This window comes from Trachemys scripta, chromosome 10 (genome assembly GCF_013100865.1).
Source record: "Trachemys scripta elegans isolate TJP31775 chromosome 10, CAS_Tse_1.0, whole genome shotgun sequence".
Lineage (NCBI taxonomy): Eukaryota > Metazoa > Chordata > Testudines > Emydidae > Trachemys > Trachemys scripta.
The window spans coordinates 84,866,162-84,878,388 of record NC_048307.1 but is presented as its reverse complement, the minus strand read 5'-3'; the positions used below and the strand labels follow the sequence as shown (position 1 = coordinate 84,878,388).

Sequence of the window (12,227 nt, the reverse complement as noted above, 5' to 3'; positions counted from 1 at the left end):
GAGCAGCAGGACTGGGGCACTCTCCTCCAGGCTAACTGCAGGTTTAAACAGCACTCCCCCACTCTAAGTTAGGTCTCACTCTAGCTTCTCCCCTACTCACTGTGGCAATAAGTCCACCCCCACACTCCAGCTGGGAATCATAGGATGGGAAGGGAGCTGGAGTGGTCACCTAGTCCAGTCCCCTGCACTCATGGTAGGGCTAAGCATTATCTAGCCCCTGCTGACTGGAACTGCAGAGAATTCCAGCTGGGGGACCTTCCAACAGCTGCTTCAAAGGCTCCATGCAAGGGGATGCGGGCGGTAAGCAGCTCCAGGGACAAGAACCACAGCCCATTAGAGACCAGAGATGCTGGGACTAGCCTGATCCCACCTCCCTGCCCTGTGGTTAGATAAAGACAAGTGCGAAAGGCTGACCAAATATATTTGATATGGTACAGATCATTGTACCACTATTACATACTTCTGCCAGCGCAATCCTATGCTATTCAAATCCCAGCCCCAACTCCCCCCACACCCCTCTGTTGCTGCACTTGCAGCCTACCCCGCAGCACCCCTGCTGGTCCACTCTTTTCACCCCCCACTCGGTCCATCAATCCAGACTAGAGCTGGTTGTGTTTGGTGCCAAAACAGGTAGGCAGTTCTGTGAAGTGAATGAACATGCATTTAAAATTCAGGTAACAATGCAATTCATTTTCACTTGTGACTCCAGTAGAAGCCAGCTCCCCCTGCCTGTTCACTTCTCCAGGTGAACAGGCCTCAGCGGGGGAAGAAGGCACTGCTGCTAACAGCATGGCATGGCCCAATGGCTTCACCCATGGCCCCAAGTACTGACATCTGTCCAAAAGGCCAGTGAGGTCCCTTAACAAGCCACTGACCCAATGGTAGAAGCACCAATACACCAAGCACAGGGACTTGCCTGGACAGTGGCCCCAGGGGCCTGAAGCATGGCAGAGACTCAACCACCCTGGGTTTGGATTGGAGAAACAACAGCTTCTTCCCTCGTCTAGCCTCCCCAGAGACACTCCCCCTGCACCCACTGAAGTCTCTTCTTCCATTTAAACCCCCATCTGCAGCCTTCGGGTAACCCAAGGAGAGGCTCATGGCAGGATGGGCTCCGTGTCTGCCCTGCTCCGGCTGCTGATGTATAACACTCCAGTGTCACATGTGCAGTGCCTGGGCAGTGTCCTCGCTGGAGTGTGACCCTGGCTGGCACAAGCTGCTCTGCCAGGGCTGCGGCTCACCCCTGCCTCACACCTTCGCCTCTAACATGGCGTCCATCAGCCGGGCGCTGCTTGTGATGGCTGTCGTCAGGAATATAAACTTGTATCCTGAGAAATCCAAAGAGGTGAAAGGAAAATGGGTGAGACCAAAGGGCAGAGAGAAGTGGGGCTGCCAGGCTGCAGCTGACCCCTGCTAGCGCCTGGCACTGCCACCAAGCCAACAGCAGAAGCATCACTATGCCAAGTACAGGGGGAGATGCTCAGAGTGCTGCTGTGAGCAGACGGGGGGAAGTGGGTGTTGAACCCTCCAGGCAGGGAGAAGCTGGGGGAGCCCAGAGCAGGCATCTGGCCAGGCCAAAGGCATGTGATGGGTGCCTCCCTAAAGCACTGTAAGGGAGGCCCGTACACCTCGGCACATGGACCCACGGCAGGAAGACTGGGGGGGATGGTCCAAGGCTTTAACCTCCCCCTTTACTATGTCACAGCCTGGCAATTAGCCTCTGTGGCTGCAGCAGGTCCAGTTTCAGTAGCCAATGGCACAGGCAGGGCTAACTCATTGAGTCTGTGCCATGGGATTATCCTGTGGGTCTCTTTCCGAGAGGGAGGGGGGCAGTTTCTGGCTGCCAGATCCTTCCTCCCCAGCAGTGGAGGAGACAGTAACCCAGTGCCATGGATGGTACCTTTCTCCTTCCCCAGGAATCGGAGAGCAGAGATCTCAGAAAAGGTGCAGCCTCCCAGGAAGACTGCTAGGATGACACGCTGCGCCTCCCAGGCGGGATTCTCCTCCATGACCGGCTCTGGAAGGAGCAGAGGATGAAGTGGAGCGGCTCCTCAAGGCTCACCTCCCCCCCCCCCGCCGCAGCGATCCCAGGAGCAGGTATTACCTGTGGGAGCAAACTCATTGCCGTTCAGCAGGCGCACCACCTCCTCCAGGCCCAGCCAGCCCTTGCGCTCCAGCACCTGAAGGGAGACAGGCAGAGGAGTCCGTCAAGCGCAGGGGAAGCAGAAGAGCACCATAGGCCCAAAGCAGAGCAAGAGATCAGCTGCTAGCCCAGGGCACTGGGGTGGAATAAAGGGCAGACGAGCAGGTAGGTGCCTCACGTCTCCAGGAGCAGGTCAGACATTTCTAGCCCATCCAGCCCCAGGCAGGGGCCGTATCCGAGTCAGAGGCACCTGTGGCCTATGCAGCAGGGGGGGATCTGCTGGGCAGCATAACAGGACCCACGAGGGCACCACGGAGCAGGAGGCACTTGCACAAACCTGACTGCTCCCAAGGAAGACGGAAACCCATGTGCCAAGGGACAGGGGTTCCTGCCCCACACAGCATGGGCAGCTCTTGCCCCCCAGGGTGGGGCCCCCACAGATAGACTCACCTGTTCAATGATCTTGCAGCTCAGGGGGATGTAGGCCCCACTGAAGACATAGGCCATGTCTCGGGGCACCTTCAGGTTGTATTCACCATCGACCCGGGGGATCTGCAGAGACAGGCACATTACACCCCCCAGCAGTGAGCGAGCTATCGGTGCCCTCTGGGATTAGAGGCTCTGGGTTTGAAGCACCCATGGGTGCAACCTCTGGGGTGCACCAATACATGAGACGCTGACCTGGCTGCTCTGGGCAGGACACAGAGTCCCCAGCCAGCTAGCGAAGATCGAGTGCCAAGCAGGCACTTGCCCAAGCAGGCGAGCTTTGCACTGCTGCGAATGCAGCAAACTTGGGCCCTGTCAGCCAGCCGGAAGGTGCAAGTTCCATGGCCAGGGACACGCCTGTCTGCTGCTCTCAGAACACCAGCCCCTAACCACACAGGCTCTTTCCAGACTATAGCTGCAGCCTGGAATTCCCTCCTAACGCCCATGGGAAGCCAGGCCAGCTCCTGGAGTGCAGGCGCAGTGTGTTCACACTGACCCACTCCGCTATACAGGGGCCTTTGCATTCTGCCAAGCTGCATCTTCTGGGGACGCAGCCCCAAACACTGCACAGGGCATCATGCTGCCTGGATGGGCGGCCAGGTCCACGGCAGAGAGGAAAGGCCACTGCCTCCCTTAACCCTGGAAGGGAGAAAGGGACCCAGCCACCATTGCTACCCGGATCCCCAAGGGTAACTCTCTGGCTCGCCTGCTGCCAAGAGGGCAGCCAAGGACACAGAGCCAGCGATGTTACACACCCCACCGAACCCCATCCTAGCAACGGGGCTGTGGGAGGGGCAGCCCAGCCAGCAGCTCCAGAGGGGACCTACCAAGCCCAGCTTCTTGCTTATGCCTCGGAAATTGCTCTTCCTGGCCAGAGAATTAAAAGCGTCCGTGAGTTTCCCTGGAAAACAAGGCAAAGAGGCGGTTTGGAGCCAAGTCCTTCAGGATCCCCCACTAGCTCATGTGACCTCAGCAAATTCTCTCCGGCTGGCAAGAGCTGGCGTGAGGTGAGCCCACAGGGAACGCTGCTACGGGGCAGAGGATACAGGGAGCGAGTTTTATTTCCCCTGGGACTGAGGGGTGACCTGCCCTACAGGGTCTCCCCACTTCCCCCCTCAAACCTTCCACTCCAGAGCACAGCCAGCTCCCTCCCTGCCCAGCCTGAGCTGAGAGAGGCTAGAGCATGACCTGGAGAGAGACACTGAGCATCCCCCGCCAGCTCTGGGAGCAGGGACCATGGGGAAGTGCCCCACGATCCTCCCACAGCTCAGAGGCAGGCAGGGCTCGGCCCTCTGAACTGCCCCAGAGTGCTGTAGGCAGAATTGCCCCATACCTGCTGCTCGGTCGGTCACCAGCTTGCTGACTTTGCTCTCCACGGCAGTCAGGGTCTCCCCTGGGGCCTGCTCTGTCAGCAGCCCGATGCGCTTGAGGTTATGAAAGGTCAGCAGGTGCTCAGGCCCATAACTCTGGGGGGCAAGGGGAGATGAGGGTCAGGCCAGAACTCTCGCACCCAGGGCGGGTGGGCGCAGGACAGAGCCCCAGCCTGGGGAATGGAGCAGTCTGCCAGCCCGGCGCACAATGCCCCGGGGCGTGTGAACTCTCGGTGTGGAGAGGGAGTCGGGCCCGCTGCAGCCTGAGGAGATGGCACAGCAAGGGACAGCATGAACACAACATGCAAACAAGCACCCCGTGAGGAGCGTGGAGCTGGTAAGTCAGACCTGGGACGAACTGGCCCAGCACCCGCACTCTAACAGCCTCCCTGGCTCTTGGGCCCGGGGGCCAGGCCAGAGCCTTCCAGCAACGCAGGAGAGGAGAGCATGCAGGAGAAGGGTTACTGCACGCCCACCTGTTGGCATGTTCCAGTCCCCCACCCCACACACACACGGTCCCCCCGGTACTCCCACCACACATGCTCCCCCCAGTACCTCCTCTACACACACACGCTCCCCCCGGTTACCCCCTCCGTTATCGCCTCCCCACCCCCCCGCATGCTCCCCCCGGTACCCCTCCCCCCCCCCCCCCCGCACACCCCCCACTCACCTGGAGGTACTGGGTTTTCAGGGAGCGATAATCCTTAGGGATCAGCCCTGTGGGGGTTTAACACACAGGGAGAGCTGAGTGAAAAGCCCCATAACCATGTCCCCCCACAGCTGCCCCCTTTCTCCAGCGAGAAGCTCACCATTTTCCGTGACCGACAGGAGGCACATTAAGCGCAGACTCTCGCTGGGGGAGACCTGCACAGAAATTGGGGAGGGTGAGCGAGTGGCCAGCCCAGCCCAGCTCAGCCCGTCCCCACCCAGGCGCAGCACTCACCTGCCGGTCGATGTGCTCTTCTATGTAGCTGGTGCTCTCGCGAATGTCGAACCCCTCCAGGAGAGCTAAGGGGGAAAGGGAACAGTCACCTGCACCCTCAGAGCGAGCCCTGGGCTGCACTGCCCGGCCGGAGCCCGCAGGAGCCCTAGGCCTGGGGATTGCCAGCCTCCTGGGCTGGTGGGAGGAGGGGCCCAGGAATCAGGATCATCCCCAGCTCTGTCCACACTGCCCAGTGACCACCCGCTCCACTCTGCCAGCTCTGGGAGGAGAGGGCAACGCCTGGTATTCCTCACTAAGCCCCTTGGGGAAAGGGAGCACCCTGCAATGCCCTGCCCTCAGGCTGGAGCAGCACGTTTAACCCTTCAGGGACCTGCCTGCCAGGTCCCACCAGCCCCAAAGCACAAGCACCTGTCTCTGACAGTGGCCATCTGGAGCGCTGGTGGCCTGGGAGGGGAATGGCACACAGCCCCAGGTGTTGGAGGAGCCCAGGCTGGGCTGGCAGGAGTCTCACTCACAGTGCTCAGTCTTTAGCAGCTCCTGGAAATCCTGCTTGGTTTTCTTCTTCATGATGGACTCGCAGGCGCCAATATCTGCATGCCCCAGACAGAGGAAATCAGTGCGGGGTCTCTGCACAAGAACCCTGGGGCCACACAGCCGGGGATGGGGCTGCCAGAGGGGAGAGAGAGAGACGCCCCCACATGCCAGCAGCCTCTAGCCTGGCTGGGGCAGTCTGCACTGCTTTCCCAGCCCGCCCGGTGTCCGGGAGGTGTCCTTAGGCACCTTCCCTTTTCCCCACCGTACACAGGGACCTACGCAGGCTCAGCAGGCGGTGCTCCTGCTTTAACCCCTTCAGCTCCTGGGAGACAAAGTTCTTCATTTGCTTGATGTCCATCCCGCGACGTCGCTGCAGGAGGAGAGAGTGTCTGAGCACTGGGCTGAAGGGAAGGGAAGAGAGGGCCCCTCTCCACCCCCAACAAGGTGAGGGAGAGCCAGGGTGGGGAGCAAAGGGCCCAGCGTGGGATGGGTGCAGCCCCTGGCAGTTGGTGGGGCTGCTCCGGGGCAGGGTGATCCTGTCACTCACATCGTACTGTGTCTGCAGGTTTCGTGCCTTCTGACTCAGGAAGCCGAAGACGTTGGAGAAGTGTTCGTTCCGGATCTCGCTGAACACCTGTGCCAGAACAGGCCCAAAGGGGTCAGCCAGCTGGCCAGGGCCTGGCATGGGATTCCCAAGAGAGCACCCCCATGCCAGGCACGGGATTCCCAAGAGAGCACCCCCATGCCAGGCACAGACACACCAGTAGCCAAGCACTCGTTTAGCAAGCTCCCTGCAGCCCAGCAGATTGACAGAGGGCACCGTGGCTAAGGGGGGCCGCGCTGCACCCACAGCCAGGAGGAGCAGTCAGAAAACCTCCAGTGACCGGGCCTCCGAAGGCCACAGGCTGCGAGTTGGGGCTCCGCGTGGTCAGCCCCCACGGGGCGAATGCCAGGATGCTGGGGACTGTGGTTCTACAGGGCAAAGGAGCTGGTACCAAAGCCCCATTTCTACAATCTCTGGACTGGGCTCTGCCTCCCCACCATACCACAATGAATCCAACTACCCCCAGCGCTACTCTGCCCACCCGGCTGGCACTCGCCAGGTTAGCAGGGCCCTGGTGGGCGAAGCGCAAGCGGGCATGTCAGCCGGGCTCACCTTGTCCTGGGCATTGAGCAGCACTTTGAAGCTCCTGTCAGAGGAGGTGACGTCTGGCCCGAAATCCACACTCCCTGCCGAGAGCAGGGGAACAGTTACAGTGCCCAGGCCACTGCCCCATGCTCTGCGGCGCTTCCAGTGCCCCGGGACAGTCTGTTCCATTAACCACCCACCCGGCCAGCGGGACGCAGCCCGGGCTATCAGCCACACTCAGCAGCCCCAGAGCTGGGGGCCATCTGCGCTCCAAGGGGAATCCACCGCAGCTACTCCCTGGGGATGGGTCCTTGGGGCCTGCGCTATGCCCACCCCGTAATGCTCGCTTACACCTCCCTCAGAGGCATCTGCGACAGCCCCACTGGTCTGACATGCGCCACGCGTCCTGCCCTTGGCATGGAGCATCCGGTCTGTGCCCAGAGGGGACAGAGGCAGTGAGCAAAGCTGCCAAAGGAACTGCCCCAGAGCACAACACAGCTCATGTGCCAACCCCCACGCCCCGTCAAAGGGCTTGGGAGACCATCTGCAATGGCCAACATTAGGTAGCCCCCACCCCTAGCCCAGCCTCCCTGGCCCCCTCCCCCACCTTGGGGAGCTGCTGAGGAAGATTGTCTGGGGCAGAGATCTGCAGGCACTTTCGTCTCTCTGCAGTCACCCCCCATGCCACAGGCAGGGCCCCCTTGCCCAGCCCCGCTGCCATCTCTTCCAGCCACCCACACTTACCACATTTGATGCGGAACGTGTCGTCCACCAGGCCCTCATACACCACCTGGGAGCAGAGCGCCGTGACGTAATCCACATCTGCAACGAGACGCACAGGGGCACATGTTGGGCCTCCCCACCTGACCCCCACCTGCCACTGCTGGCTGCCCCCAGCTCACTACCTCAAGCCCCTCAGCAGCCCCTAGAAAGAGCCCACTACCCCTCCCCCCAGAGGCCCCCAGCAGCAGCCCGCGCCTGTGACTGCAGCAGCCCCTACCTCGGTCCATGAGGAAGACATGGCTGATCTCAGGTCTCCTGGCGTGGCTGTCACCCTCGCTCTCCTCCACCAGCTCTCGCCACACCTCATAGACCATCTGGGAGGGAGGGGAGGCAGCACATCAGTGCCCATACACGCTGGCCCCAGGCCAGGAGCACATCAGCAAGCCCCCAACACCAGAGAACAGGCCGGGACAGCCTGCCAGCGGCGAGCCCTGGGGTCAGGGGAGGGTGATTGGGTCCCTCACAATCACGTCAGCTGACCAATTCCCCCTCACTCCTGCCTTGATAGGAGGCAGGCATTTCCCTGGCCCCCCTCTATGCGACGCTCCCTGCGGGACACATTTATAACAACCAGCAGTCCCTCCGCGGGCGAGAGCCCCCATTCCACGGGCCCACCTGAAACTCACAGGTGGGATGTTTGTACGCGTCTCCCTGCCCCCCATATTCGTACGAGTCCCCACATCCCTGAAGGAATTCAAATGAGAGGGCTCCCACTTCCAGCAAATAGCCCTGACCCCGAAGCAGGGGGACCCCACCAGGCCATGCCCCCCAGCCGTGCAGCTCTCGTACCTTGGCACACCTGCCAATCCCATAGGTGTTCGCGAAAGGCCCAAAGAGGGAGTTCAGCAGCTGCAGAGCTCGAGCGATGGTGCTGATCCAGCGCTGATCCCCTTCCTGCAGGGCCCACGAGAGCAGCAGTCAGCAAACACTGACCCCCCAGGACTCCCCGGCCAGGGCAGGCTGGCCCCCAGAAGCCCCCCAGCATCTAAGCAGGGACATGGACTTTGGCCAGGGTGCACTCCCAAGGCTCTCAGCTCCCCAAGGTGCTGACAGGGGCATGGGAATCTGTTCAGCCCAATGGACACCTACCCACCTCTCCCAAACCAGCACAGCCCTGGCAGTCTGCACAGGCCAGCCCACCAGGTGAGAGGCATGGGGGGGGGGGGTAAAGCCCTGCCCCCCCCCAGCTCACTCTCCTGATGGCTTTGCTGTGATGCTGCAGGGGTGATTTCCCAGGGAACTATGCCACTGACCAGGAAGTAATCCCGGAAGAACTCCGGCAGCTCCATGCTGAGGAGATCGTCATCCAGGGGGAGCAGGTAGAAGGCCCACTCGTCACAGGTCACATCTGAGGTGGGGACAGAAGAGAGCAGAGGCAAGGTAGTCCCAGGACCCGCTGCAGCGATGGCCCGAGGGCTCTCACACGCAGGCCCTGCAGGAGCTGGACTTTTGGGGGGGGGGCCTATTTGCTGTGGTGCTGGAGCAGGATTGCCCATCACTCTCCCTGTACGACAGGTCCCGGAGGGGGCCCAGCCTCTCCCCCATTGAGGGTGGGTCTGTGTCCAATCGGGATGGTGGGTCTGTGTCCAATCGGGATGGTGGGTCTGTGCACCATCGGGGGATGTTCCGGAGCACTGTCATTTGCGTTCCCGTCCCCACGCCAGGACAGCACACAGATGCCTACTCTGTAGGGAACAAGCCCCGGTGTTCTGCTGTCTGAGCTTCCCCACCAAGCTGGATCTAGGCAATGACCTGAACGACGTCCCCTTGCGGTCCCACAGTGCCTGTCACGTCACCTTCCCCACTCACCACCATAGATTCCCTCTTCCTCCAGCACCAGCTCACAAATGTAAAACTGCAAGAGAGGAAGAGGCTGGTTAGTGCCCAGGCAGCGCCCGCACCGTGGCCAGTGGGGTGTGACCAAGGGTTCCATGGCAGTGCCTCAGGCTGGCCCTCTTCGCTGCGCCTTGCCAGACATGGCAACATTTGGGTTTGGTGTCAAACTTCTGGACAGGAAACTGGGAACTGGTTATTCCGACTCTGTGGGGAAGGGAAGCCTGGGTGTGCAGGAGAGTGGGGGCAGGAGGGGACTGGATGGGTGGCAGGCATGAAGGAGGAAGGGAAGGTTGCGTGTGAGAGATGTGGAGGTGTGAAGGAGGAGGGGAGGGGGTTGGACACAGGCCAGGTGTGAAAGGGTGGAGGGAAGGCTGGGTGGGCAGGACAGCAGGATGGGGTTGATGGGGAGGGGGCCGGATACAGGCCAGGTGTGAAGGGGTGGGGGGAAGGCTGGGTGAGCAGGGCAGCCACACTGACCTTCTGGGGGCTGAAGATAATCTTGTACTTCCGGCTCCTCCCCATCGCCTTGTCAGCATTGACAATATCTGCAGACAAGACTCTGGTTAACTAGAGCCACTAAAAACCCTATGGTTAAACCAGTGCAATGTCTCTCATGTAGACAAACCCGAGGCCCTGTGATCTCACAGGGCATGTGACACACCAGCCGGAAAAGACAGCAGACTTCAGGGTGTGCACTCAGCCTCTGGCCCTGAGCTCCAAGTCACCCTATGCCCAGATGCTAGCACTCGCCTCTGGGGATTGCCCAGCACTAAGTTCACCCCTACCCAAGGATTACCCAGAGCCCACAATCCAGGACAGTAACTGCCCCCCTCACACACTCGCCAATATCCCCAGCACCAGACAGTGGAGTCTGCTAGCCAGCCCTACCCAGAAGCCACCCCATACTACGGGCCCTACATAAGTAATCACTGATATCTGCATGGCAAGCAACAGCTTCCACTCACCAGCAACGTACTTCATGTTCTTGATCCGTGGCCGGACTAAGAAGCACAACCTGGAGTGAGGCAGACAGAGACTCACCAACTGGGAGGGACACAAGAGAGGCACCAGAAATAGGACCCGACACTCCTGGAGCCCTCCCCTCCTCCCGCCCATGAATGCCATGCTGGGGCCCTCCCTGGTAAGCCAGAGACACAGCGAAAGCAGGCCCAGGGAGGCAGGCAGCTTCCTGAGCTGAAGGTAGGAGATGGGAACGCAGCCCCCAGACTAGCTGCCTGAGCTCCGCTTGTCACATCACCAAACCCCCAAGTATATCCCTGCTCCCAAGTCCCACAGCAGCCTCTCAGCTCTCACTTCCCTGCAGTGCTGGCAGCCAGCACCAGGCCCACGCCCTTCAGCTTACTCAGAGCCATGGCCCAGGCTGAAAGGGCACAGAGGAGAGGGCATGCGCCTGACACGGCACTGCGGAGAGGCAGACCCCTGGGCACAGGGCAGTGCAGTGTGTCTGGTCGAGCCTGTGGAGGTGCAGAGTACAGCTGCAGCTGGGCAGGCTCCAGGTATGACCCACACAGAGCCATGGGGGTCAGGTGAGAGACTCACTGGTCGCTAGTGCTAACGATGGGTTTGTTCTCCACTTTGTACAGCTTGTCCACCTCATGTTGCTAGAGAAATAGGAGGGGAGGAGAGTGTTAACTTACAAACCCTGCACAGACTGGAGTAGCTTTTGTAGCTGATTCCCGAAGCCCCCTTCACAGGCCTCCGGCTGCTGCACAAAGCCAGATCCCCCTCCTATGAGTCTGCGCCCCGCAGCTGCCTGCTCGACAGGGCAGCGACCTGGTGATGCAGTGTGTGAAGTGATCACAATACGTGGCACTGTAGACATGGAACAAGGGGTTTCCACTATGGGCTAATACAGGAAACTCCCTACACACAGCTCTGTCAACCTTTCTCAGGCCTGACCTGCAGACCCCAGAACTGCCATAGATCTAGTCCTGGGCCTCCCTGTGCAGGGCCGGCCACATGGACGAATGTGGATGAGGTTGAACTCACTGTATTGGCAAAACCACTAGAGCAGCTGCCTATGGCCCGCAGCCAGCCAGCCTGCCCAGTGCCCTAAAGCAAGGCCTTGGTTCAGTACTGCCCTGGCCAGAGTGCACCTGCGGGTACCTTCAGAATGGAGACGTTGGCGATTCGGTCCAGGGGGCTCATCAGATCTGCCTCAATGAACAGGTCCTTCTTCCCGGGCAGCTGGGGAGGAACAAACAGAGCACCATAGGTGCCAGGGGCACTGCTCCCTGCCGCGAAAAGCCCAGCCTGGCACAGGCTGTCCCAGAGGCATCGCTCCCCAGCTGGCTGTAAGTCCCCTGCCTGCCGGCTCCGCTCCCCGCCGCACCACACAAGCGCAGCTACCCGGGCAGGAGCGGCCAGCGCCCAGGGATCTCCCGCTAGCAAAGGTCGCTACAGTAACACCAGCTACCGGGCGCATCCAGCCGCCTTCCCAGGGGACGTGCCTCGGGCTCAACGCCCTGCAGGTGTTCCGGGGCCGGGACCTGAGACCCCATCCACGGGCCAGGGGCTCCTCCGCCCGCCGGGACAACGCGTCTGGCCAGGAAGCAGCGCTTCCTCTGGGACCGAACCGGGGTGGCGGGGACAGGCATGGAGCGGAGCGGACCCCAGCGCGGAGCGGAGCGAGCCCCGGGGACGGGCGCGGAGTGGAGCGGGCCTGCAGCAGGCCCGGGGCGGCGGGGACGGGCGCGGAGGTGACAGGCCCGGAGCAGGCCCGGAGCGGCGGTGATGGGCGCGGAGCGGGCCCCGGCGTGGCGGTGATGGGCGTGGCGGTGGCAGGGACGGGCGCGGAGCGGGCCCCGGGAACGGGCGCGGAGCGGACCCCGGGGTGGCGGGGATGGGCGCGGAGCCGAGCGGGCCGGGCGCGGCGGTGACGGGCGCGGAGCGGGCCCCGGCGCGGCGGTGACGGGCGTGGCGGTGGCAGGGACAGGCGCGGAGCGGGCCCCGGCGCGGCGGGGACCGCTCCGCGCCCATCAC

The 12,227-nt window shown here is 61.6% G+C and overlaps 1 protein-coding gene across 2 annotated transcripts; it reads right to left on the bottom strand.

Annotated features, from left to right (window-relative positions):
- Positions 1-404: 404 nt before the first annotated feature.
- On the bottom strand, positions 405-11,623 carry VPS33B (VPS33B late endosome and lysosome associated). 2 transcript variants are annotated; one of them, XM_034783439.1, is made up of 22 exons: positions 11,352-11,623; positions 10,785-10,846; positions 10,190-10,239; positions 9,702-9,769; positions 9,198-9,243; positions 8,642-8,736; positions 8,178-8,282; positions 7,606-7,702; positions 7,350-7,427; positions 6,633-6,706; positions 6,024-6,110; positions 5,756-5,846; positions 5,458-5,532; positions 4,943-5,007; positions 4,809-4,863; positions 4,670-4,716; positions 3,963-4,095; positions 3,457-3,530; positions 2,594-2,695; positions 2,105-2,180; positions 1,901-2,017; positions 405-1,328 (listed from the first exon to the last, which is right to left on the bottom strand). In XM_034783439.1, exons 1-22 carry the CDS (start codon positions 11,391-11,393, stop codon positions 1,249-1,251), a joined length of 1,719 nt encoding a protein of 572 aa, XP_034639330.1. In that variant the 5' UTR covers positions 11,394-11,623; the 3' UTR covers positions 405-1,248. The 2 variants fall into 2 exon arrangements, with proteins under 2 accessions (XP_034639330.1, XP_034639329.1); XM_034783438.1 differs by lacking the exon at positions 11,352-11,623 and having other exon boundaries at positions 10,190-10,268; positions 10,785-10,813.
- Between the last annotated feature and the right edge of the window lie 604 nt (positions 11,624-12,227).